The sequence below is a fragment of the Pelophylax lessonae genome, assembly GCF_965119305.1.
Source record: "Pelophylax lessonae genome assembly, chromosome: 1".
NCBI lineage: Eukaryota > Metazoa > Chordata > Amphibia > Anura > Ranidae > Pelophylax > Pelophylax lessonae.
This window is the reverse complement of record NC_138768.1, coordinates 889,115,608-889,140,212: the sequence shown is the minus strand read 5'-3', so window position 1 is coordinate 889,140,212 and position 24,605 is coordinate 889,115,608. Positions and strand designations below refer to the sequence as shown.

General features: G+C 46.5%; 1 protein-coding gene and 1 pseudogene across 2 annotated transcripts in view; both read right to left on the bottom strand.

Annotated features, from left to right (window-relative positions):
- The window catches only part of LOC309550814, a 567,902-nt pseudogene that overhangs the window by 319,610 nt on the left and 223,687 nt on the right, over nt 1–24,605 (bottom strand). The window lies entirely within an intron of this gene.
- Nucleotides 1–24,605, bottom strand: part of LOC309548616 (uncharacterized protein) — a gene marked incomplete at both ends in the record, with an annotated part of 254,414 nt that overhangs the window by 186,898 nt on the left and 42,911 nt on the right. The window contains one exon of the mRNA XM_082248593.1: nt 11,416–12,489. Within this exon, the coding sequence (XP_082104719.1) occupies nt 11,416–12,489 (1,074 nt within the window). The remainder of the gene's footprint in view (nt 1–11,415; nt 12,490–24,605) is intronic.

Here is a 24,605-nt window from a genome sequence, read left to right as displayed (position 1 = left end):
CTGACTGAATACATTGTTTCTATGTGTTTATCAGATGATGGGGGATCTAGGTGGACCCTCCGTACTGCTCTCTCCTTTACAATAAATTCTGCTCTTACTCGGTGATGTGAGGGGCGGCTGATTCTCCATCATGACGTCTTTGTAGAGATCCTTGTGTCCTTCTAAGAATCTTCTGAGAATCGGGCCAGATCTGTGTTTTATTAATAGAGATAAGAGTGATGTCATGTGATCTCTCCTCACCTCTCAGGTCAGGTCTGTGTTTTATTAATAGGGATAAGGCAGGAGGTTCAACAATACATTGAGGAAATTACAGATGTAGATATTACTAATGACCCGTAGGTTTGCTTATTTCACAAAACTGGTAAATAAAAAAAAACAGTATAAAAGCACGATAGTCCCAATTTATTGAACGCAGCAAAGGGGGCAATTCCAAAAAATTGGCTAAAACATAAAAAGTCTTACAATTAGAGATTGGTATAAAAGAGTTGAATATACAATATGGAATACATGGGAAGCAGACAGGAAGACCAGATGGAGAGTTTCTCAAACAAGTGGAAGAAGAAAAGGAGGTGGTACAAGTGGAAGAAGAAAAGGAGGTGGTAAAATAGATGACTAGATGAGCATTACCGAGTGGAATGGGAAGTGGGAGGGATCTGGGGAGAAGGGTTTCTTGGGTAAGGGTTTTAGTAAGATTATAGAAATGTATTTGTATTTTCTTTGTTTTTGAAAATTAATAAAATGTAAACTTTTGATTTAAGTAAAAAAAAAAAAAAAAAAAGTGATTACATATGACCTCCCAGAATCCTCCTCACCTCTCTGGTCAGCTCTGTGTTTTATTAAAGCAGAGTTCCGGCCTCGGGGGTGAAATTTAGATAAAAATAACCCCGGGTCACACTTACATTTTAGAAGAAATACTTACCTTGAAAATGTCTTCTCCAGCGCTGCCATCTCAGGTGTGGGCAGCTGAAGCCAGCGCGTCCTCTTCTGCATCCTCTACGGTGACGTCGGAGTCCCAGAATGCCCTGCACCGGCCCCGCTCGTCACTTCCGGTGCAGGCGCGGCATCCCTGCACAGCATCTGGGCATGCCTAGAAGCTATTTAGCAGGGAATGCCGCGCCTGCACCGGAACTGACGAGCGGGGCCGGTGCAGGCGCATTGACTCCTGGGAGCGATGGCGTTCAGCTCCCAGGAATCATCGCAAGCCGGAAGAGACGGCGCGGCCCGTGGCCGCAGAGGGAGGAAGTGGAAGAAAGGGGAGTATATTTTCTTCTATAACAAGGTAAGTAAAAAAATAAATAAATCAGGAGCATCCATTTGTTTTTCAGGTGACACCCCGCAAGCGGATAGCCTAAAATCGATTGTCAATTTTGAGGCCGGAACCCTGCTTTAATAGAGATAAGAGTGATGTCATGTGACCTCCCAGAATCCTCCTCACCTCTCTGGTCAGGTCTGTGTTTTATTAAAGGGTAACTCCCACTTTCATGGGGAAAAAAATCAGCAAATAAAGAAAAAACAATAGAGTGTATACAACTGCGACACAAATCATATAGTAATTGAAAGTTATTAAAAATGACCTTTCCTTTTTAATCTGCAGCTGTTGTAATTTTCTAAAAAATGCAATATGGCTTGGAGCTGCTCTGTACATAGAATGTGTACAGACCACACCCCCAGAAACATCATTTCCTGTTTGTGTGATTGGCTCGCTGATTTTCCCAGAAGTCTGCCTAAGATACAAGTCAGATTTCTGGCATCCCCTGCACAAAAATGTCATTTTTGGAGAGATACTCCCAATAAAAACACGTCGAAAGGGATGCAGGCCCAGCAGCTTTCCTCATTAGAGCCCTGCAGCTGCCACAGCTGACAGATAATTATGAAACCACTCCAATTTCACCCACTCAGCACAGAGGCACAGGGACCAAATAATGATTTCTTCAGAATAACAAAAGGTAGGAATCTGCAATACAGTTTGTTAAAATCCCTGCAAGGTACAGAGATCACCCAGATGGGAATGTTTTTTTCTAAACAAAAGTGGAGTTACGCTTTAATAGAGATAAGAGTGATGTCATGTGACAAGCGAGAGAAAGCAAGTAGGCTTGTGACGGTATCAGATTTTCATGCTGCGATTAATTGATTAAGGTTTTGCCACGGTATACGGTATTATCACGGTATTCTATTATTAAATTTAAATTATTAAATTTCCACCTCACTTCAATTTCATTGGTGAATTTAGGGGCTTTGGTTCACTTATGCACATTATTATATAGTCAGTCAGTACAGACTCTGTGAACCAAGCCTAAAATAGGTCATCAAGCAGTGTCTGGCCTAACTGGTGATAACTGGTCCTGGCGCTCGGCTCCGATCCGATGGCCTGGTCATTAAGAGGGCAAATCCTTGTGGTCAAGAAGTGGTTAAACCTGAAGGAGGTGTTGTTTATAAATGACTTTACTATTGCTTTAGGCCTGGTTCACATGTATGCGGGTTGGCGGTTCACATGTATGCGGGTTGGTGGTTCACATGTATGCGGGTTGGTGGCCCACATTTGCACAGGCATAGCAGCCCATTGATTTGAACGGGCTGCTATGCCCTCATTTTCCGCAGAAAAAAGGTGCATGCAGCATTTTTTTAAAATTCAGTGGCCTTGAAATCCATCCTGCTTTTGCACCATGCGACTAACCTGCAGTTCCTGCTCTGGCAAGCTTTCTGCATTTTTTATAGACACTGCTTGATGGCTATATAATAATGTAATGTGGGCTGCTATGCGTGTGTGTGTGTGTATATATATATATATATATATATATATATATATATATATATTTATTAGAGCTGCACGATTCTGGCCAAAATGAGAATCACGATTTTTTAGCTTGGAATAAAGATCACGATTCTCTCACGATTCTCTGTGTAACAAAAAAAAAAAAATTGGGATAACTTTACGGTTACGTTTTTTTTTTTTTTTTTTTTTATTCATTAAAGTCTAATCATTGCGTTTGAAAGACTGCTGCGCAAATACAGTGTGACATAAAATATTACAACAATCGCCATTTTTTTCTGTAGGGTCTCTGCTAAAAAAATATATAAAATGTTTGGGGGTTCTAAGTACTTTTCTAGCAAAAAAAAAACTGATTTTAACTTGCAAGCAACAAGTGTCAGAAAAAGATCCAGTCTTTAAGAGGTTAAACTTCCTTTCTCCCTGGCAGAGTGAAGGAAAAGATACAATGTAATCATTTTTGTTTATAGTTAGGAGACTTAATGCTGAAAGGGGTTAGCTGTGTGAGTGAATGAGTCATCCAGCTCACTGAAATGTATCAATTCACAAGTCAGGCAGACTTGACAGAGAAACTCGGTATTTTAAAAATGCCACAATAACAATACCGTGGCTATTCAATACCGCGATATATCGAATTACCGAAAACCGGCATATGTCTAAAAGCAAGGTGGCAGCATTGGGTCTGGGTGAAGAGTGGGGGACAGAAGTGTCAAATACGGGGTTTGAGGAGTGGAGATCTGCAATGTTGAATATGGAAACAGGGAGTGGGGGACAACAGTGTCCATGGGGGTTGTGGAATATAGGTGAGCAGTGTGGGAAGGGGGGTGAGGAGAGGGGAACAACAGTGTTAGATGGGGGGTGAGGAATGGGGGGTGAGGAGAGGGGAACAAAAGGGTTAGATTGGGAGTAAGGAATGGGGGACAGCAGTGTTAGATGGGGGGTGAGGAACAGGGGACAGCGACGTTAGTTGGAGGGTGAGCAGTGGGGCACAGAGGTGATAAATGGGGGGTGAGAAGGGGGGACAGCAGTGTGGGACAGCGGTGTTAGGTGGGTGAGGAATGGGGAATAGCAGTGTTAGATAGGGGAATGAGGAATGGGGGACAGCAGTATTAGATGTGAGGGGGGTGAGGAGTGGTGGAAAGCAGTGATAGATGGGATGTGAGGAGGGGGGACAGCAGTGTTAGATGGGATGTGAGGAGGGGGGACAGCAGTGTTAGATGGGGAGTGAGGAGTGGGGACAACAGTGTTAGATGGGGGGTGAGGAGGGGAGACAGCAGTGATAGATGGGGAGTGAGGACAGCAGTGTTAGATAGGGGTGAGGAGTGGGGACAGCAGTGTTAAATGGGATGTGAGGAGGGGGGACAGCAGTGTTAAATGGGGAGTGAGGAGTGGGGGACAGCAGTGTTAGATGGGGGTGAGGAGTGGGGGACAGCAATGTTAGATGGGGGTGAGGAGTGGGGGACAGCAATGTTAGATGGGGGTGAGGAGTGGGGGACAGCAATGTTAGATGGGGGGTGAAGAGTGGGGGACAGCAATGTTAGATGGGGGGTGAAGAGTGGGGACAGTAGTGTTAGATGGGGGGTGAAGAGTGGGGACAGCGGTGTTAGATGGGGGGTAAGGAGTGGGGACAGCGGTGTTAGATGGGGGATGAGGAGTGGGGACAGCGGTGTTAGATGGGGGATGAGGAGTGGGGACAGCGGTGTTGGATGGGGGATGAGGAGTGGGGACAGCGGTGTTGGATGGGGGTGGGGACAGCGGTGTTAGATGGGGGTAAGGAGTGGGGGACAGCGGTGTTAGATGGGGGTAAGGAGTGGGGGACAGCGGTGTTAGATGGGGGGTGAGGAGTGGGGGACAGCGGTGTTAGATGGGGGATAAGGAGTGGGGGACAGCGGTTTTAGATGGGGGGGATGAGGAGCGGGGGACAGCGGTGTTAGATGGGGGGGGGTAAGAAGCGGGGACAGCGGTGTTAGATGGGGGGAGTGGGGACAACGGTGTTAAATGGGGGGGGGGGGAGTGGGGACAACGGTGTTAGATGGGGGGGGGGAGTGGGGCGACGGTGTTAGATAGGGGGTGATGAGTGTGGACAGCGGGTTAGATGGGGGATGAGGAGTGGGGACAGCAGGTTAGATGCGGGGTGAAGAGTGGGGACAGCGGTGTTAGATGGGGGATGAGGAGTGGGGACAGCGGTGTGGGATGGGGGTGAGGGGTGGGGACAGCGGTGTTAGATGGGGGGTAAGGAGTGGGGGACAGTGGTGTTAGATGGGGGTAAGGAGTCGGGGACAGAGGTGTTAGATGGGGGGTGAGGAGTGGGGGACAGCGGTGTTAGATGGGGGTGAGGAGTGGGGGACAGCGGTGTTAGATGGGGGGTAAGGAGTGGGGACAGCAGTGTTAGATGGGGGTGAGGAGCGGGGGACAGCAGTGTTAGATGGGGGTGAGGAGTGGGGACAGCAGTGTTAGATGGGTGGTGAGGAGCGGGGCCAGCGGTGTTAGATCGGGGCAGGTAGCCATGTCTGGTGTCTTCTGACACATGCAGAGTATAGATAGCACAGACACGGTGGGGTTCCCGGTCATCCAGCATATACAGATCTGGGGGCCCAGTTGGTGTTCAGGCAGAGGATGGGATTAATGTTAGTTGGGGGGCGTTCTGCTGAATGTTTCTAGATGGGAGTGTCAAAGTCACCATGAGCTCTGCTTCTCACCCAGAAAAATTGTGGATACCTTGGATCTGTCTGGTGGGGGCGCTGCAGTAGAGCTGGAGAAAGTTTTGCTGTTGGGAAGCGCGCTGTGGGTCCATGCTTTTATGTTTTCACCGGGGGGACCAGAAACAGATCCTCAGTGTTATGTGTTCCTCTGTTTCTGTTCCCCCAGCGGCAAAAAGGAAGGAGAACATTTTCTTTAGGTAACTAAAGATTACAAATATAAAATAAGATCTTATTACCTCCTCTGCTGCCACTTCCAGCTACATCTCCTCTCTAATTCCTCCCAACTCGCCACTAACTCTGGAATGTTCTATGTATACCTGACATCACTTCCTGTCTGTAACTACATCCTTTCCTGTCAGTATCTTACATCACTTCCTGTCTATCTCATCACTTCCTGTCTGTGCGTTCCATCTGAGAGAAGTCAGGTCACCACCTTGTCGACCATATTGGGATTTTTGTACTTAGCGTACTTACGATGATTGTAGCCGGTGATGTTTTGGTGATTTGCTCTAACAGGTAGCTTTTCAGGACTGGCCTTCAGGGTGTTCTCCCTTCATCTTCTACCAAACAGTATCAGTATTTCTTGCTAGAAAACAACTTAGAACCCCCAAACATTATACATTTTTTTTAGCAGAGACCCTAGAGAAAAAAATAGGGATAGTTTAAATTTTTTATGTCACATGGTATTTGCGCAATGGTTTTGAAAATGCAATTTTTGAGGGAAAAACACAATTTTTGGGGGAAAAAATACACTTTAATTCATTAAAAAAACACATTACCCCTAAACCTCACACCTCAATTTTATTGTATAATGTGAAAGATGATGTTATGCTGAGTAAATAGATACCTAATATGTCATGCTTTAGAATGGCACCAAAGTACGGTACTTAAAAATCTCCATAGGCATTTACATTGTTTTTTTGCCACTGATGGGACCCTTTTTCCTCCCAGTGCCCATGCCCCTGAGAACTGGGGATAACCAGACCATTATTCTTGATCTTTACAGATAGTCTACAGACGGGTATGGTACCAGCTGATTGGAAAAAGCCAACATGGTACCAATATTTAAAAAAAGCAGAGATATATCCCGGGTAACTATAGGGGCCAGTCAGCCTAACATCAGTAGTCTGCAAGATTTTGGAGGGGATGTTAAGGGACTATATACAAGACTTTAGGAATGAAAACGGTATTAGTAGTAGTAATCAGCATGGATTCATGAAAAGTCGTTCTTGCCAGACCAATCTATTAACCTTTTACAATGAAGTGAGTTGCCACCTAGATAAAGGTAAGCCTGTGGATGTGGTGTATCTGGACTTTGCAAAGGCATTTGACACCGTTCCCCACAAACGCTTACTGTACAAACTAAGGAAGGTAGGTATGGACCATAGGGTGAGTACCTGGCTAGAGAACTGGCTCCAGGGGTGAGTTCAGAGGGTGGTGATAAATGGGGAGTACTCGGATTGGGCGGGTGTGGAAAGTGGGGTCCCCCAAGGTTCTGTCCTGGGGCAAATTCTGTTTAATTTATTCATAAACGACCTAGAGGAGGGGATATCTAGTACAATCTTGGTATTTGCGGATGATACTAAACTAAGTAGGGCAATAACTTCTATGCAGGATGTGGAAACCTTACAAGCAGGCCTGAACAAAATAATGGGGTGGGCAACTACATGTCAGATGAGGTTTAATGTTGAAAATGTAAGGTAATGCACTTGGGCGTCAGAAATATGAATACAAGTTACTCGCTAGGGGGGGGGGGGGGGACCTCTGGCTGAATCTAAGATGGAAAAGAACCTGGGGGTCCTAGTCGACTACAGGCTTGGCAGTGGCATGCGATGCTAAGCTGCTGCAAGCAAAGCCAGCAGAATACTGGGATGTATAAAAAAGGGGATTTACTCCAGAAATAAAGAGATTATTCTCTCACTCTACAAGACTCTGGTCCGGCCACATCTGGAGTATGCTGTCCACTTCTGGGCACCGGTCCTCAGAAAGGATGTGCTGGAACTGGAGAGAGTCCAGAGAAGGGCAACAAAAATAATTAGGGGAATGGAGGACATCAGCTATGAGGAAAGACTACAAGCATTGAACTTATTCTCTCTGGAGAAGAGACGGTGAGAGGGGATATGATATCAATGTACAAATACTGTACTGGTGACCCTAGCATCAGGAAAAAAAATTTCAGAGAAAGGAAATACAATAAGACTCGTGGTCACTCACTAAAACTAGAAGAAAAACGCTTTTACCTTAAATTACGTAAAGGGTTCTTTACTGTCAAAGAAGCAAGGATGTGGAATTCTCTTCCACAAGCAGTGGTATCAGCAGGGAGCATCGATAGTTTCAAAAAACTATTAGACGGGCACCTTAAAGACCACAACATACAGGGGTATACAATGTGTGGTTAACAGTAGACACACACACACACATCATAGGTTGAACTGGATGGACTGATATCTTTTTTCAACCTCACTAACTATGAAACACAACTATAATTCATTACACAGGCTGAACTAGATGGACTATTGTCTTTATTCAACCTCAACTACTATGTAACTAAGATGGGCACCTTAAAGACCACAACATGAAGGGGTATACAATGTATGCAATGAAAGTGCATATCACCCCAATAATAATCAAGAGAAATATACACAAGCAGCGCTAGACATGACATGATTAATCATTGAAACAAAGTCCAAAAATGTTCATAAAAGAAGTTTTCGTAGAACAAGGTGCAACTTGGAAAATCTCTAAGCAGTCCACCGTGGGATTAGTCACCAGTGCTGGAGCCGGAAAAGTAAACATCAATCCCTTCACCTCACCATGTGTACCTCTCCCCCAGGGAAACTCACTTACCAGATAATGGTAAGAAAACAGCCCAATTCAAGGTAGCAGAACCCTATATATTCGAACCGCAATGCATCCAAGATCCACTTGTATGAAAGTATCTGTTCTCCTGGAAGGGCAGAGCTCAAGTAGAGTGCATGAGGAGAAACAAAGAGAGGGCACATATGGCAGTATTGCTAACAAATCAGTTTATTATGGCCCAACCCCCTTACACCAATGCACTTACACAACAAACAGGATAAAACAGCGTCGCAATGTACATAAAAACAAAGCAGCAGCAGACACTTGCGGGAGCCTACCAGACCTCCGTCTCACTCGTCAGCGTTCCGGAAGTCTGCGAGTGCTGCCGAGACTCCCTCCTAGCGTCCTGCTGTTATGTGACTGCATTGCTCACGCCCTGACCGGTTTCGTCATTCAGAGACTGCTGCGGTTAACAGCAAACACACACACATTATGGGCTGAACTGGTGTCTTTTTTCAACCTCACTTTATATGTAACTGCAGGAGCCTTCCACCCACTCAGGCGAGTGGGGGCGCTCCTTCACTGAGAGGGCTTAGAGAAAGACTGGGCTGATCTCTGGACCCAGGGATTTTTCTGACCTTGCCCCGAAGGCTTGAGTCCGGATGCAGACAGTTGAGGCCGTCACCACTGCCTGGATCTGGAAGCACTGGTATTATGTGTGCTGGGGATCTTAAAGGAAGGACGCCTGCTCTTCTCTTTACAGGTAGCAACATACTCTTCACCCCCGAGATCTTTTGGATATACTTATCCAGATCATCACCTGAAAGGAGAAGCTAGCCAGTAATTTCTTACATGGTAATTCCACAGACCAGCTCTTTAACCAAAGGATTCTGTACATATGCATTGTCATCAGAGCAAACCGTGACATTTGTCTTATAGAGTCCGTAAGAGCATCTACTGCAAAACACAAAGTGTGGGGTAGATCTGACAGATCTTCCACAGACTCTCCTTGGTATTTTTAGATATTTATTGCTGGCTGGACTATATATAATCTCTGTGCGCCAGTATTTCCTTCCTATATTAGCAGAAACACAGGATCTCCATCTTCCCTACTAACAGAACGGCGATCTGCCTTGTTTACATCGACAGACCAGTGTTCTGCCTCTCTCTGGAATGATTGCAAGGTGCCGGTGGACATCATGTCCGCTGGACTCGTTGATTGGCTCCCACTCTGTCCAGCGGAAGCTGAGCACCGACGGCACACATGCATGCCGTAGACCCGGGGAATGCAGATGACGTACAGGTATGTGATTCTGCGCAGAACGGCTGCCCTGCTGCAGGACATGTACATGGGGTGGTCAAAACAAAATATCTCCCTGATAAAGAGAGAAGATATGCCCTGGTGGATTACATGCAGAACTCTTGGGCCCAGCTGAGGACATTTAGGGCCTTAAGATTGAAGATGTGGTGGATGTCTCCTTTTGGTTTGGGAACTGTGGACAGAGAAGAACTCCTGGAACTCTTCTGGCCTTAGCTCAGTGAGAAAGAGTTTGGAAGACTAATATCATAGACAGGTTGCCAAAAAGTTTAGGGCTTTAGAAAGGGCCTCCAATGGCTGTCAATGTGGTGCCTTCTCCACTCTCCATCTCACTAATAAAACCCCAATGGATGACTCTCTATGAACTGATCACATTCCAATCACCGATCATCTAATCATTGGTAAAAAAAGAAGACTCGGCACAGAATATTGTACGAAGAGTTTTTATTGGACAAGATCAGAATAAGCGATTACCACACAGTAAATGATATGAATAAAATAAAGCTTAAATATTTTTATAATAGAATTAACAATGTGTCAAATGTATTAATAATCATACATTGGTTGGACCAATAAAAAGCCGGCTACTTTAATAAATCAAAAATTATCAAAAAAAATTAAGCAACCAATCATCAGGTATGCATTCTTGACCGTGATGCGATTGAGGACCCTATAATCAATGCAAGGTCTCAACTCACCCCCTTCTAAGAAGGTTCACCAGTGAACGATGAATCCTGATTGGCTGCTGTGGGTTAATGCATGTTACAGTGATCTTTTTCCATCCAGTAGGTTAGATCTATATACAGATTTATACGTAGAACTCAAAAAGAATGTATTCTCAGAATTGTTTGTCTGCTGCCCCATGTATTGTCATGAATGCCCACTTGTTGCCCCCATGTATTACCAACAGGTGCGCACACCGTGGTGAACAAGCACGATATTACGTGTGAAACGCGTCCACCTTTCTGTATCCCGTATTGACGGTCTGCAATAAATATCATCGCTATAACCTGTTGGAGTGCGACCATTTTCATTGGTTTTATGCCCCATATATTGTGCGGATTGCCCACTTATTATCCCATGTATTGTGCGGATTGCCCACTTATTATCCTATGTATTGTGCGGATTGCCCACCTGTTGCCCCATGTTTTGTCTTAATTGCTCACTTGTTGCCCCATGTATTGTCATGATTTCCTGCCTGTTGCCTCATGTGGGGAGGGATCGGTAAAGGTAGACAGTTGAGTCATGATTTTACCACCCCCTTAACATTAAATGGGGTGGTATACATGGCACTGCAATTTGCAGCTGCTGCAAACCTCACCCCCCCGGTCACATTGGGCAATGCTATTCAACTGAATGAGGTTGTGCCGCAACAGCCCCTATGCATACGGTTGGGGCGTTCTGGTGTGGGCTTTACAGGGTTAACATAAGGGCTCCCAGCTGCCTGCCAACCCCACAGCGGGTCAGAGGGCGATGCGGGTGTTAACCAACCCCCGATTGGACTGTGGTGGTTTCACATTTGTTTATGGACTAAACAGTTCCACCCGTTACAATCCAGCGTACTTTTCCCGTAGTACCAGCAGGGGGCGCACTCTGATGTTTCATTATATTTCCTGTATTTGTAAACTTTCCCGCACTCTGAACATGAAATAGGACGCTCGCCCGTATGAACTTTCTGGTTTCTAAGAAATAAACCTTTGTTTGGAAAACATTTCCCGCACTCGTAACATTAAAAAGGGCGCTCACCTGTGTGTAAGTAGGTGTTCTTTCTTAGTTAAACATTTCCCACACTCTGCACAAGATTAGAGATGCTCAACTGTGTGTATTCTCTGATGGTTAAGAAGGGTTCCTTTCTCAGTAAAACATTTCCCGCACTCTGAACATGAATAGGGACGCTCACCTGTGTGTATTCTCTGATGCCTAAGAAGGTTTCCTTTCTCAGTAAAACATTTCCCGCAGTCTGTACATGAATAGGGAAGCTCACCTGTGTGCATTCTCTTATGTCTAAGAAGGCTTCCTTTATGATTAAAACATTTCCCGCACTCTGAACATGAATAGGGACGCTCACCTGTGTGAATTCTCTGGTGCTGAAGAAAGTGTCTATTTTCATTAAAACATTTCCCACATTTAGAACATGAATAGGGACGCTCATTTGTGTGTATTTTCTCATGTTTAAGAAGGTTTCCTTTACGATTAAAACATTTCCCGCACTTTGAACATGAATAGGGACGCTCACCTGTGTGCATTCTCTGATGGTTAAGAAGATTTCCTTTCTGAGTGAAACATTTCCCGCACTCAGAACATGAATAGGGACGCTCCCCTGTGTGAATTTTCTGGTGCTGAAGAAAGTGTCCTTTTTCATTAAAACATTTCCCGCACTCAGGACATGAATAGGGAAGCTCACCGATGTGTATTCTCTGATGCATAAGAAGGTTTCTTTTACAAATAAAACATTTCCCGCACTCTAAACATGAATAGGGACGCTCACCTGTGTGATTTCTTTGGTGCTGAAGAAGGTGTCCTTTTTCATTAAAACATTTCCCGCACTCAGAACATGAATAGGGAAGCTCACCTGTGTGTATTCTCTTATGTCTAAGAAGGCTTCCTTTACGATTAAAACATTTCCCGCACTCTGAACATGAATAGGGACGCTCCCCTGTGTGAATTCTCTGGTGCTGAAGAAAGTGTCCTTTTTCATTAAAACATTTCCCGCACTCAGAACATGAATAGGGAAGCTCATTTGTGTGTATTCTCTGGTGCTTTAGAAGGTTTCCTTTTTTACTAAAACATTTCCCGCACTCTGAACATGACAATGAATTCTCTCCTGTATGAACCCCTTTATGGTATAAAGAAGATCCCCTGAGATGAGATGGTTTCCCGCACCCGTCGGCACTGTCAGATATTAGAGGACTATGTGAAGTATCAGGAGATTCCAATGATCTCCTCCAATGGTGAGGTCTGTCATGTATATTATGAGGAACGGAATTTACTTCTGGAGAAGATGCCATGTCATTATCTTCTGTAGTCACATCTTCCTCCGATGTCCTTCTATTCCCACCACAGAGTCCGTCTGTCAGAAGACAAGAAAAATTACCAAGAGTTTTCCACACTCATATACACTGCTTAACACTTTATAATCAGAGTATAGCATCAAGTCAGGGAAACTTCTGGGATATTTATCTGGTCAGTGAAGTAGCAGAGGGGGTTGTTACCAACAGGTGCACTAGATGGGCAACAATGAGACGACCTCCAAAACAGGAATGGTTTTACAGGTGGAGGCCACTGACATTTTCCCTACTCATCTTTTCTGAGTGTTTGTCACTAGTTTTGCATTTGGCTGGGGTCAGTGTCACTACTGGTAGCATGAGGCCATACTTGGACCCTATAGAGGTTGCACAGGCAGTCCAACTCCTCCAGGATGGCACATCAATACCTCCCATTGCCAGAAGGTTTGCTGTGTCTCCCAGCACAGTCTCAGGAGCATGGAGGAGATTCCAGGAGACAGGCAGTTACTCTAGGAGAACTGGACAGGGCCGTAGAAGGTCCTTAACCCATCAGCAGGACCGGTATCTGCTCATTTGTGTAAGGAGGAACAGGATGAGGACTGCCAGAGCCCTACAAAATGACCTCCAGCAGGACACTGGTGTGAATGTCTCTGACCAAACAATCAGAAACCGACTTCATGAGGGTGGCCTGAGGGCCCGACGTCCCCTAGTGGGCCCTGTGCTCAATGCCTGGCACTGTGGAGCTTGATTGGCACTGACACCCTGTGCTTATCACAGATGAGAGCAGGTTCACCCTGAGCACATGTGACAGACGTGAAAGGGTCTGGAGAAGCTGTGGAGAACATTATGCTGCCTGTAACATCGTTCAGCATGACCGGTTGGGTGGTGGGTCAGTGATGGTCTGGGGAGGCGTATCCATGGAGGGACGCACAGACCTCTACAGGCTAGACCAGGGGTGGGCAAACTTTTTGACTCGAGGGCCGCAATGGGTTCATATATTGGACCCGGGGGACGGACCAAGAGTAGGTGGACGGTGTGTATGTGTGAATTAATATAAACTCAATTTAAATTTCAATGCAGATATGCCAGCGTGCCCCCTTTCAATGCAGATATGCCAGCGTGCCCCCTTTCAATGCAGATATGCCAGCATGCCCCCTTTCAATGCAGATATGCCAGTTGGCCCCATTTCAATGCAGATATGCCAGCGTGCCCCCTTTCAATGCAGATATGTCAGTGTGCCCCCTTTCAATGCAGATATGCCAGCGTGCCCCCTTTCAATGCAGATATGCCAGGGCCCCCTTTCAATGAAAATATGCCAGCGTGCCCCCTTTCAATGCAGATATGCCAGCATGCCCCCTTTCAATGCAGATATGCCAGCGTGCCCCCTTTCAATGAAAATATGCCAGCGTGCCCCCTTTCAATGCAGATATGCAAGGGCCCCCTTTCAATGCAGATATGCCAGGCCCCCCCCCCCCACGCTAGACCAGTGCACTTACCTCAGGCAGTGCTTCTCTTCAGTCCCCCGATGTCTCCTCGAGTCCTCAGTCCTCCCACCTCCTCCTCGGCCAATGGCATGGGATTTGCCTTTCAGCCAATCAGGCAGCGGGAGGACCCGCTTCCTGATTGGCCAGGAGGAGGATCCGTGTGACAATAGCGAATTTTCATTTGCTATTGTCACACAAAGGACGGGCACAGAGCAGTGCGCCCCGGCTGCCACTGCCGAAGTTCCCAGGGCGGCCCGGTACCGTTTGATCCACGGTACCGGTCCGCGGCCCAGGGGTCGGGGAACATTGCGCGCTCCACGGACTGGAATAAAAAGGTCCGCCGGGCCGTAGTTTGCCCATTCCTGAGCTAGACAATGACACCCTGACTGCCATTAGGTATTGGGAGTAAATCCTTGGACCCATTGTCAGACTATATGCTGGTGCAGTGGGTCCTGGGTTCCTCCTGGTGGACAACAATGCCCGGCCTTATGTGGCGACAGTATGCAGCCAGTTCCTGGAGGATGGAGGAATTATACCATTGAATGGCCCCCACGCTCGCCTGACCTGAATCCAATAGAACCACTCTGGGACATTCTGTTTCAGTTCATTCTATGCCACCAGGCTGGACCTCAGTCTGTTCAGGAGCTCAGTGATGCCCTGGTCCAGATCTGGGAGGAAATACCCCAGGACACCATCCGGTGTTGTCAGGCATGCATACAAGCACATGGGGGACATACACACCACTGAGGACCATTCTGAGTTGCTGCAATGACATTTCACCAAAATGGACTCGCCTGCTGCATCATTTTTTCACTTTGATTTTTGGGGTGTCTTTGAGTTCAGCCCTCTGTAGGGTGATAATTTTCATTTCCATCAAATGATGTGGCATCCTTTCCTTCCTAACAGATTACCCAATCCATACCAGTATAGATCCTAACACATTACCCGGTCCATACCAGTATAGATCCTAACACATTTCCCAGTCCATACCAGTATAGATCCTAACACATTACCCAGTCCATACCAGTATAGATCCTAACATATTATCTGGTCCATACCAGTATAGATCCTAACACATTTCCCAGTCCATACCAGTATAGATCCTAACACATTTCCCAGTCCATACCAGTATAGATCCTAACACATTACCCTGTCCATACCAGTATAGATCCTGACATATTATCTGGTCCATACCAGTATAGATCCTAACACATTACTCAGTCTATACCAGTATAGATATCCAGTGTGATGTTTTTCTGGGTACAATCACAACACCAAACTATGACAACTAACCAGATCAATGATACCACCCAACCAAACATCACTAAGTAAGCTTTAACCCATTCTTGCATAATTACCCGAGCTGATATCTGGAGAAGTTTCTTCCTCTTTAACTGCGTTCATCATCCCAACCTCCTCTGTAAAATGCTGATCACCCCTCACATACGTCTTTTCCTTTATAACCTCAATTTGTGCATTTATCAGATCTTCATCCTAAACCAACAAAATGGCAGAAATAATATTAAATACACAAAATAATAATAATAATAACAATAGAAGAATGATATCTCTAAGGCTTGGGATCACTTTCCTACATTCTTATCTACCTGATGATGGTGAGGGATGGTGTGATCTTCCTGTGTGGAATCCCGGGAATACGGAGGACGGGGACATCTCTCTGGTGGATTTCTGTAACTGGATGACTCCACCATGGTGTCCTGGTACTGCTTTCTGTGACCTTTTGGAAACTCTGCCTCCTCCATTACAAATTTCTCATCATCCTCCTCTTTTATCTCTTCTTTAATGTTAAGTTGTGTGGATTCCCGGGAATACAGAGGACGGGGACATCTCTCTGGTGGGTTCTCATTACTGGATCCATCTGTAGGAAACACACACACTGACTGAATACATTGTTTCTATGTGTTTATCAGATGATGGTGGATCTAGGTGGACCCTCCGTACTGCTCTCTCCTTTACAATAAAGTCTCCTCTTACCCAGTGATGTGAGGGGCGGCTGATTCTTCATCATGACGTCTTTGTAGAAGTGGATCTACAGATCCTCAAACATCAATCCATATACCCAAACAGTTTTTGTATTTAGTGGCCATCACTCACCTGTGCTGATGTCTGGAGAAGATTCCTCCTCTTTAACTTTGTCCATCATCCCAACCTCTTCCCTGAACTGCTGATCACCCCTCACATACGTCTCTTCTTCCTCTTTAACCTCATCTTTTATATCTATCAGATTTTCATTCTAAACAAACAAAATAGCAGGGAATGGTTTCTTTAAAATGTGAGCACAAATAACCTTATACCTAAAAGTGGAATATATTTTCATACAGTCAGATCACTTTTACGATCTCTACTTCCATCTTTACCTACCTGATGATGGTGGGGGATGGTGTGACCTTCTTGTGTGGAATCCCGGGAATACAGAGGACAGGGAATTCTCTTTGGTGGGTTCCCATTACTGGATCCATCTGTAGGAAACACACACTGAATACATTGTTTCTCCGTACTGCTCTCTCTTTTACAATAAAGTCTCCTCTTACCCGGTGATGTGAGGGGCGGCTGATTCTCCATCATGACGTCCTTGTAGAGATTCTTGTGTCCTTCTAAGAATCTTCTGAGAATCCTCCGCTCCTCTCTGGTCAGGTCTGTGTTTTGCTAATAGAAATAAGAGTGATGTCATGTGACCTCCCAGAATCCTCCTCACCTCTCCGGTCAGGTCTGTGCTTTTTTTTAATAGAAATAAGAGCGATATCATGAGAGACGCGAGAGAAAGAAAGGTGGCACCATTGGGTAGTGGGGGACAACAGTGTCAGTGGGGGTTGTGGAATATAGGTGAGCAGTGTGGGAAGGGGGGTGAGGAGAGGGGAACAACAGTGTTGGATGAGGAATGAGAAGTAGGGAACACGGGTGTTAGATGGGGGTGAGGAATGGGGGACAGTGGTGTTAAATGGGGGGGGGGGTGAGGAATGGGGGACAGCGGTGTTGGATGGGGGGTGAGGAGTGGGGGCCCAGTTGGTGTTGGGGCAGAGGACGGGATTAATGTTAGTAGTGATGAGGAAGGAAAGCTGCTGAATATTTCCAGAGGTGAGTGTCGGGGTCACCCCGAGCTCTGCCTCCTCCCCAGATAGATTATGAGTACCTCGGCTCTGCCTGGTGAGGGTGCTACAGGAGAGCGGGAGGAAGTTTTGTTGCTCATCTTACTTATGTGATTTCACCGGGGGACTGCAATCTGATTCTCAGTGTTTTGTGTTCCTCTGTTTCTGTTCCCCCAGCATAAAAACGGAAGGAGAACATTTTCTTTATGTAATTAAAGATTATATATAGAAAATAATATCTTATTACCTCCTCTGCTGCCACTTCCAGCTACGTCTCCTCTCTTTTTCCTCCCGACTCGCTTCTGAAATTCCTATTTATATCTGACATCACTTCCTCTGTGGAACTACATCACTTCCTGTCAGTATTTTAAATCTCTTCCTGTCTGTACCTCATCACTTCCTGTCTGTGCGTTCCATCTGAGAGAAGTCAGGTCACCACCTTGTGGACCATATTGTAAGGTGACCAGATTTTTAAAATGAAATCCGGGGACATATTTGTTTTTTTTGGGCAAATGGTAAACTATTTTAAAAGGCATATTTCCTTGAAATGATCTATGCGGTGTATGTGGGATGTGTTTATGGAATGATTGTATGATGTACATGTTATTTCTCACATTTCGTCCATGAGATAGAAAAGAAATACGGCAGAGCTTTAATGTGCAAATAGTGGTGAAACACCCTATATAATAATAAAATGTAAAATATGCACATAAATTTTACTATGTATTGTGATTATATATGGGGGAGCGGGGGGGGGTCACCACTATTTGCACATTGCAGCTCTGCGATATTTCTTACCTTTTGTAGAGAGGGTGACACCATCACTAATATATTGTAATACATTGGTTGATTTGCACTGGATATTCATTTATAGGTTTTACCATTATAAGTCCATTTGTAGAATTTTATAGATGAAGTGTAGGGCAGTGCGGCATTTTTTGTTGTTTATTGTTGCACGTTAGATGAGGGAACCGATAACAAGATTCTCTTATTGCTTTTCAGATTTTTTTAGTTGCATGGTAGTTGTTTTACTTGATTTGTTATGTCCCCTGTATGCTGGTGGTCAGTGTGCCCCCTGTATGCTGGTGGTCAGTGTGCCCCCTGTATGCTGGTGGTCAGTGTGCCCCCTGTATGCTGGTGCTACGTGCAGGGTGTAGGAGGATTCTACATGCAGGAGGATGCTATGTGCAGGAGGATGCCACGTGCAGGGTGCAGGAGGATGCCACATGCAGGGTTCATGAAGATGCCGCGTGCAGGGTTCAGGAAGATGCCACATGCAGGGTTCAGGAAGATGCCACATGCAGGGTTCAGGAAGATGCCACATGCAGGATTCAGGAGGATGCCACGTGCAGGGTTCAGGAGGATGCTACGTACAGAGGGCAAGGCTATTACCTATTCATTTTTCTACTGTATGTCATCACAGTATACATGTAATTATGTTTGTGTGTGTATGTTTTGTCAGTGTATGTGTGAATATTATTTTCTGTGTGTGGGTGTGTCTGCGTAAGGTCACTCGCACCCAGCCTGTATAAAACATACACACCTCATATCAACCTCAACACTATGAGATACACTACAGGAGATGGTGAGAGACTGCAGGCACATTATTACAGGAGACTGCAGACATGGTACAGAAGATGGTCAGACTGCAGACATGGTACAGGAGATGGTCAGAGACTGCAGGCATGGTACAAGAGATGGTCAGAGACTGCAGACATGGTACAAGAGATGGTCAGAGACTGCAAACATGGTACAAGAGATGGTCAGAGACTGCAGACATGGTACAGGAGATGATGGTCAGAGTCTGCAGACATGGTACAGGAGATGGTCAGAGATTGCAGATATGACACAGGAGATGGTCAGAGACTGAAGACATGGTACAGGAGATGGTCAGAGACTGCAGACATGATACAGGAGATGGCCAGAAACCGCAGACATGGTACAGGAGATGGCCAGAGACTGCAGACATGATATAGGAGAGGGCCAGAGACTGCAGACATGGTACAGGAGATGGTCAGAGACTGCAGACATGGTACAGGAGATGGCCAGAGACTGCAGACATGATATAGGAGAGGGCCAGAGACTGCAGACATGGTACAGGAGATGGTCAGAGACTGCAGACATGGTACAGGAGATGGTCCGAGACTGCAGATATGATACAGGAGATGGTTGGAGACTGAAGATATGGTACAGGAGATGGTCAGAGATTACAGACATGATACAGGAGATGGTCAGAGACTGCAGATATGATACAGGAGATGGTCATAGAATGAACACATTGTACAGGAGATGGCCAGAGATTGCAGACATGGTACAGGAGATGGCCAGAGACTACAGACATGGTACAGGAAATGGTCAGAGAATGAAGACATGGTACAGGAGATGGCCAGAGATTGTAGTGTAGCACCACCCCCGCAGGAGCTGCTGATTAGATTATCGGGTCTACGTCCTGCCTTCCAACCCCTGAAATTGGCTCGAACCCTCCCTAGGCACAACTGACACGAAATGGGACTATAATACCAAATGGCTACAGGAGAACACAGTTCAGGATATATCACCCCAATAAGTAATAATAACTTGTTACCTTTCTCCAGCCGCAGTCCCTCTGGATGACACAAGGTGCAACACACAGACTTTTGCTTAACCAAAGTAGCTTTACTAAGAGTTAAAGTACAAGTTGACTCCAAAAGACATCACAAGAGTCAACTAAGAAAGATAAAGTTATTGACACAATAATAAACAATATGATTAAGATAGCTATTTTTGTATACTTATGCAACTAAAAGATAACTCTTTCAACCAGTTCGGATGAAGACAGGTACTCAGTCGTGGGTTCTGGTAACTGAGATGACCACATCCAATCAGGTACCTCCTCTTCAGCTTCCAGATCTTCAATTGGAGAATCTCCATCCCTCACATCTGGAAATGCTGTTTGAGATCTGGTAACTGGCCTGTGCCCTTGAGACGTTGAAGGGACTTCATGTGAGACTGGGTCAGGAGGTAGGCGAACTGCTTCTGAGAGAGGTAATAGGTGGTTCCTATGCCAAGTCTTCAGTGGGCCCACTCTCCCTTCCGGCCTAATCTGATACACAGGAAGGTTTGGCAGCTGCTTACAGATGACATAGGGCTGGGATTTCCAACGGTCAGCCAACTTGTGTTTCCCAGGGATACCCAAGTTCCTCAACAACACTTTATCCCCTGGCTGCAAATCCTGGATCCTAACTTTCAGGTCAAAGTTTCTTTTGTTTCTCAGCCCCCGTTGATCAGATGAGACTTGGGCTTTTTCGTAGGCCGTTTTTAGGCTCTTCCTCAACCGGTCCACATACCCCTTGTTAGATGCTGCTGAGGTGTGATCAGGTGATATGCCAAAAGCCAAGTCCACTGGCAGCCGAGCCTCCCGCCCGAACATTAATCGGTATGGGGAGTATCCTGTAACATCACTGACAGTACTATTGTAGGCATGTACGATGGCAGCTACATGTTTACTCCAGTGCTGTTTCTTTTCTGAGCTCAGGGTCCCCAACATGTTCAAAAGAGTCCGGTTAAACCGTTCAGGCTGAGCATCCCCTTGTGGGTGGTAGGGAGTAGTCCTAGTCTTTTGGATGCCTAACAAGTCTAGCAACTTCTTAATCAGCCGGCTTTCAAAGTCTCTTCCCTGATCTGAATGGAGGCGTTGCGGTAAACCATAGTGCACAAAGAACTTTTCCACTAATACTTTGGCCACTGTTGTGGCTTTCTGGTCTTTTGTTGGAAACGCCTGGGCGTATCTGGTGAAATGATCTGTTACCACAAGGACATTCCCTTGACCACTCAAGTCACGCTCCAGGCAAAGGAAATCAATGCACACCAGTTCCATAGGCCCCTGACTTTGCAGATGGCCCATTGGGGCTGCTTGACGTGGCAAAGTTTTCCTCTGGATGCAGCGAGCACAAGAACGACAGTATCCTTCAACTTCACCCCGCATACAGGGCCAGTAAAACCTGTCTCTCACAAGTTGGAAAGTCCTTTCAGGCCCCAGATGACCATGATTGTCATGGAGAGCAGCCAAGACTCCTTCCCTGAATTTAGCTGGTAGGAACAGTTGCCACTTCTCTTCCAGATCATCAGAGGGGCCCCTTCGGTAGACCACCCCTTGGCGTATCTGTAGCCGGTCCCATTCTTTATGCAACAATCGGGCTTCCCGAGGGGAGTCTGTTAGAAGCAGCTCAGGGCGCTGAGTCTCTATGGCCTTCAGCAAAAGTTTCCCCAAAGGGTCTTTTAACTGCTCCTTCCTCAAGTCCCCTTTCGATAGCCTAGGCAAACCTTCTTCTTCAACCTGGGTCACCCTGCAATAACACCTGGGTACTCCAGCAGCTGAGACCCCAATCTCTTCGGCTCTTGCTCCTCCACTGGATCGAAATTCCGTTCCCTGACATAGAGCGCGCACTCCCTCTGAGGTCAAGTGAGCCCATTCTTCAGTAGGATCGTTGGGGGCATGAGACCTTCTGGAGAGGGCGTCTGCATCCCTATTCCCAACACCTGGTCGGTATTTTAAACTGAACATAAAGCTAGAGAGAGCGGCTAACCACCTATGTCCTGTAGCGTCCAGTTTGGCAGTGGTCAGCAGGTAGGTAAGTGGATTATTATCCGTTTTGACTATGAATTCTGCTCCATATAAGTAATCTTTCAGTTTGTCTACTACAGCCCACTTCAAGGCCAGGAATTCCAGCTTGTGTGTGGGGTAATTCCTCTCGGAAGGTATCAGACTTCTGCTCACATAAGCAACGGGCCGCAGGTGACCGTCATGCTCCTGGTACAACACCCCACCTAGCCCATCTCTGCTGGCATCGACATGTAGTTCGTAGGGTTTTGAGGGGTCTGCGTAGGCCAACACAGGGGCAGTGGTCAGGCTCTTCTTCAACTGAATGAAGGCTTCCTCACATTTCGAGGTCCACTGATCCTGAATAGATTCCTTGGGCTTTCTAGGCCCCATGGCGGGTTTCACTGGTTTGACTAGTTCTGGAACATCATCTTCCCCTTCGGTTCTGAGTAATTCATTGAGGGGTCGGGCAATTTTGGCAAACCCTTCCACAAATCTCCTGTAATAGGAGCAGAAACCCAGGAATGATCGGAGCTCAGTCACATTTGTGGGCCTCGGCCAGGAAGTAACAGCATCCAGCTTCTCTGGGTCGGTGGACACTCCTTCTGCAGACACAATGTGACCCAGGTAATGGACCGAGGACTGGTAAAACTGGCACTTCTCCGGAGAAAGTTTCAGGCCTTCTTCATATAACCTCTTTAGGACCTTTTCCAACCTCTCTTCATGCTCTTCTAGGGTTCTGCCGAACACAATAATATCATCCAAGTATACCAGTACCTCTATCAGGTTCATATCTCCAACAGTTCTCTCCATCAGTCTTTGGAAGGTGGCTGGGGCTCCTGACAACCCTTGAGGCATGCGGTTAAACTCAAAGAACCCCACGGGGGTGATGAAGGCTGTCTTCTCCCTATCCTCAGGGTTCATGGGGATCTGGTAGTATCCGCTCTTCAAGTCCATCACACTGAACCACTTGGCCCCTGACAAACTTTGTAAAGCGTCTTCAATCCGGGGGGTGGTATACTGGTCTGGAATAGTCCTTCTGTTCAGTGTTCGGTAGTCGATACAGAGCCTCAGGGACCCAGTTTTCTTCCGGACTACCACTATTGGAGAAGCGTACGGGCTCCTGGATTCTCGAATAATCCCTGTTCTCTTGAGTTCCCCCAACTGCTCCCGTAGATCTTCTAAGTCACCCAAGGGAACCCGTCGGACTCTCTCCCGAAAGGGTTTATCTTCATGTAGACGGATATTATGGGTGGCACTCTTTGCACACCCCACATCGAATTCATCTCTAGAGAATATTTCTTTCCATCGAATCAGTTGGGCCCTGGCTCTCTTCTTCCATTCCGGTGGGAGGGCCGTATTTCCAGAGCAGAGCTCCTCTATGGTGATTTCGCCCCCGTCTTCCCTCTTCAAATCTGATGGGGCAACTGGGGTGGCCGGGTTCACCTGGCCCAACAGCACCCTGGCCGGCACCTTCACCGGAGTAGTAGCAGTATTTCTGACACTCACCAAAACCTTCCCATGACTTTTCTGTAATGCCTTCAATGGGATCACTTCGGGGATCACTTCTATCCCTTTCTGTGCCTCCGATGGGCCTGATTCAAGAACCATGAAAGGGCCTGGCTGCTTCCAAGTGAGCTTGACAGAAGCCCTCAAGCAGGTCACCTCTCCCGGCTGCAACACCTTCTCTGTTTTATCCAGCTTCCAGATCTTTCCAACTCCTTCGGCAGGGGCCTTCTGTTCCAGACCTAGACGTTGATAGGCCTGCCTTAACATGGGATGAACTTTCAGAGTTGGGGCATCCTGTCCCTGGACTAGTTGTGTCAGCAATCGCCTGACTAGGTCAGTGTTGGTCCCTATAATGAGGGAACTCTTATTGGCCCCTGGTGGGCGAGGGCATACCACTGCTAAAGTATCGAAGGTTTCAGCTTTGCCGGCCAAGGAGGGGTCAAAAGTTAATTTGATTGGCAAATACCCGTCATAGGGAAAACTTTGTGTTCCAATACCCCATATCTCCAGGTCTTCCAGCCTCTGCAGGGGCAGATGTTTGAGGTGTCTATCGTAGAAATCCCTATACAGGAGAGTCACCTGGGCTCCTGTGTCCAGTAAAGCCTTTGTATAAATTCCTTCCACTTGGATTGAGACTACAGGGGAAGGCCCCACTAGCTTGACAGGAAATTCTTTTGGAGTAGCCCTTCTGCCGGGCTCAGCTACCTGCACCCGTACTCCTTTCCTTTTTGAGTTTCTACCGGGCCTCATCTCCTCCTGGGCCTGGTGTGCATTGATTTCCCGCCTCTTATCGGCCCATGTCGTGGAATGAGAGGCATTTAAAGAGGGCCTTACTCCCTGACTGTGGCTCTTAAATTTAAGGGATCTCTTGGAGTCCATTAAAACTGTTGGGCGCCCGGTTGACTCCTTCACCGGAGCCCTCTGAAGTTTTCCGCCGGCTTGCGGTGTTTGAAGGCAGCCTCCTCTGGACTGGGACATACTCCTCTGACATGCCCTACCCCTCCACAATTGAAACAGGTTATCGGCCTCCTAGGTTTCTGTTCTGGTTCAACACTGGAACTAGGGTGTTTAGCAGGCTTCTCTTCTGTGTTTCTATTAGATAGAGCAGATGCCTGACTGTTCAGGATGGATACCATTTCTATTAGCTGTGACACCTGAGTCTTTAAGAGCTCAACTTGTGAGTCGCCTTCTTCCGCACTTATCACTCTAACTCGGGCGGTTGTTTCCCGTTCTTGGCTCTTCCTTTTGTTATCCAACATGACCTCTTCTTCCCGGACCATCCTGATCAGATCAGGGTACTCCAGGATGCCACCGTCCTGGCGAGTTCGCAACAGT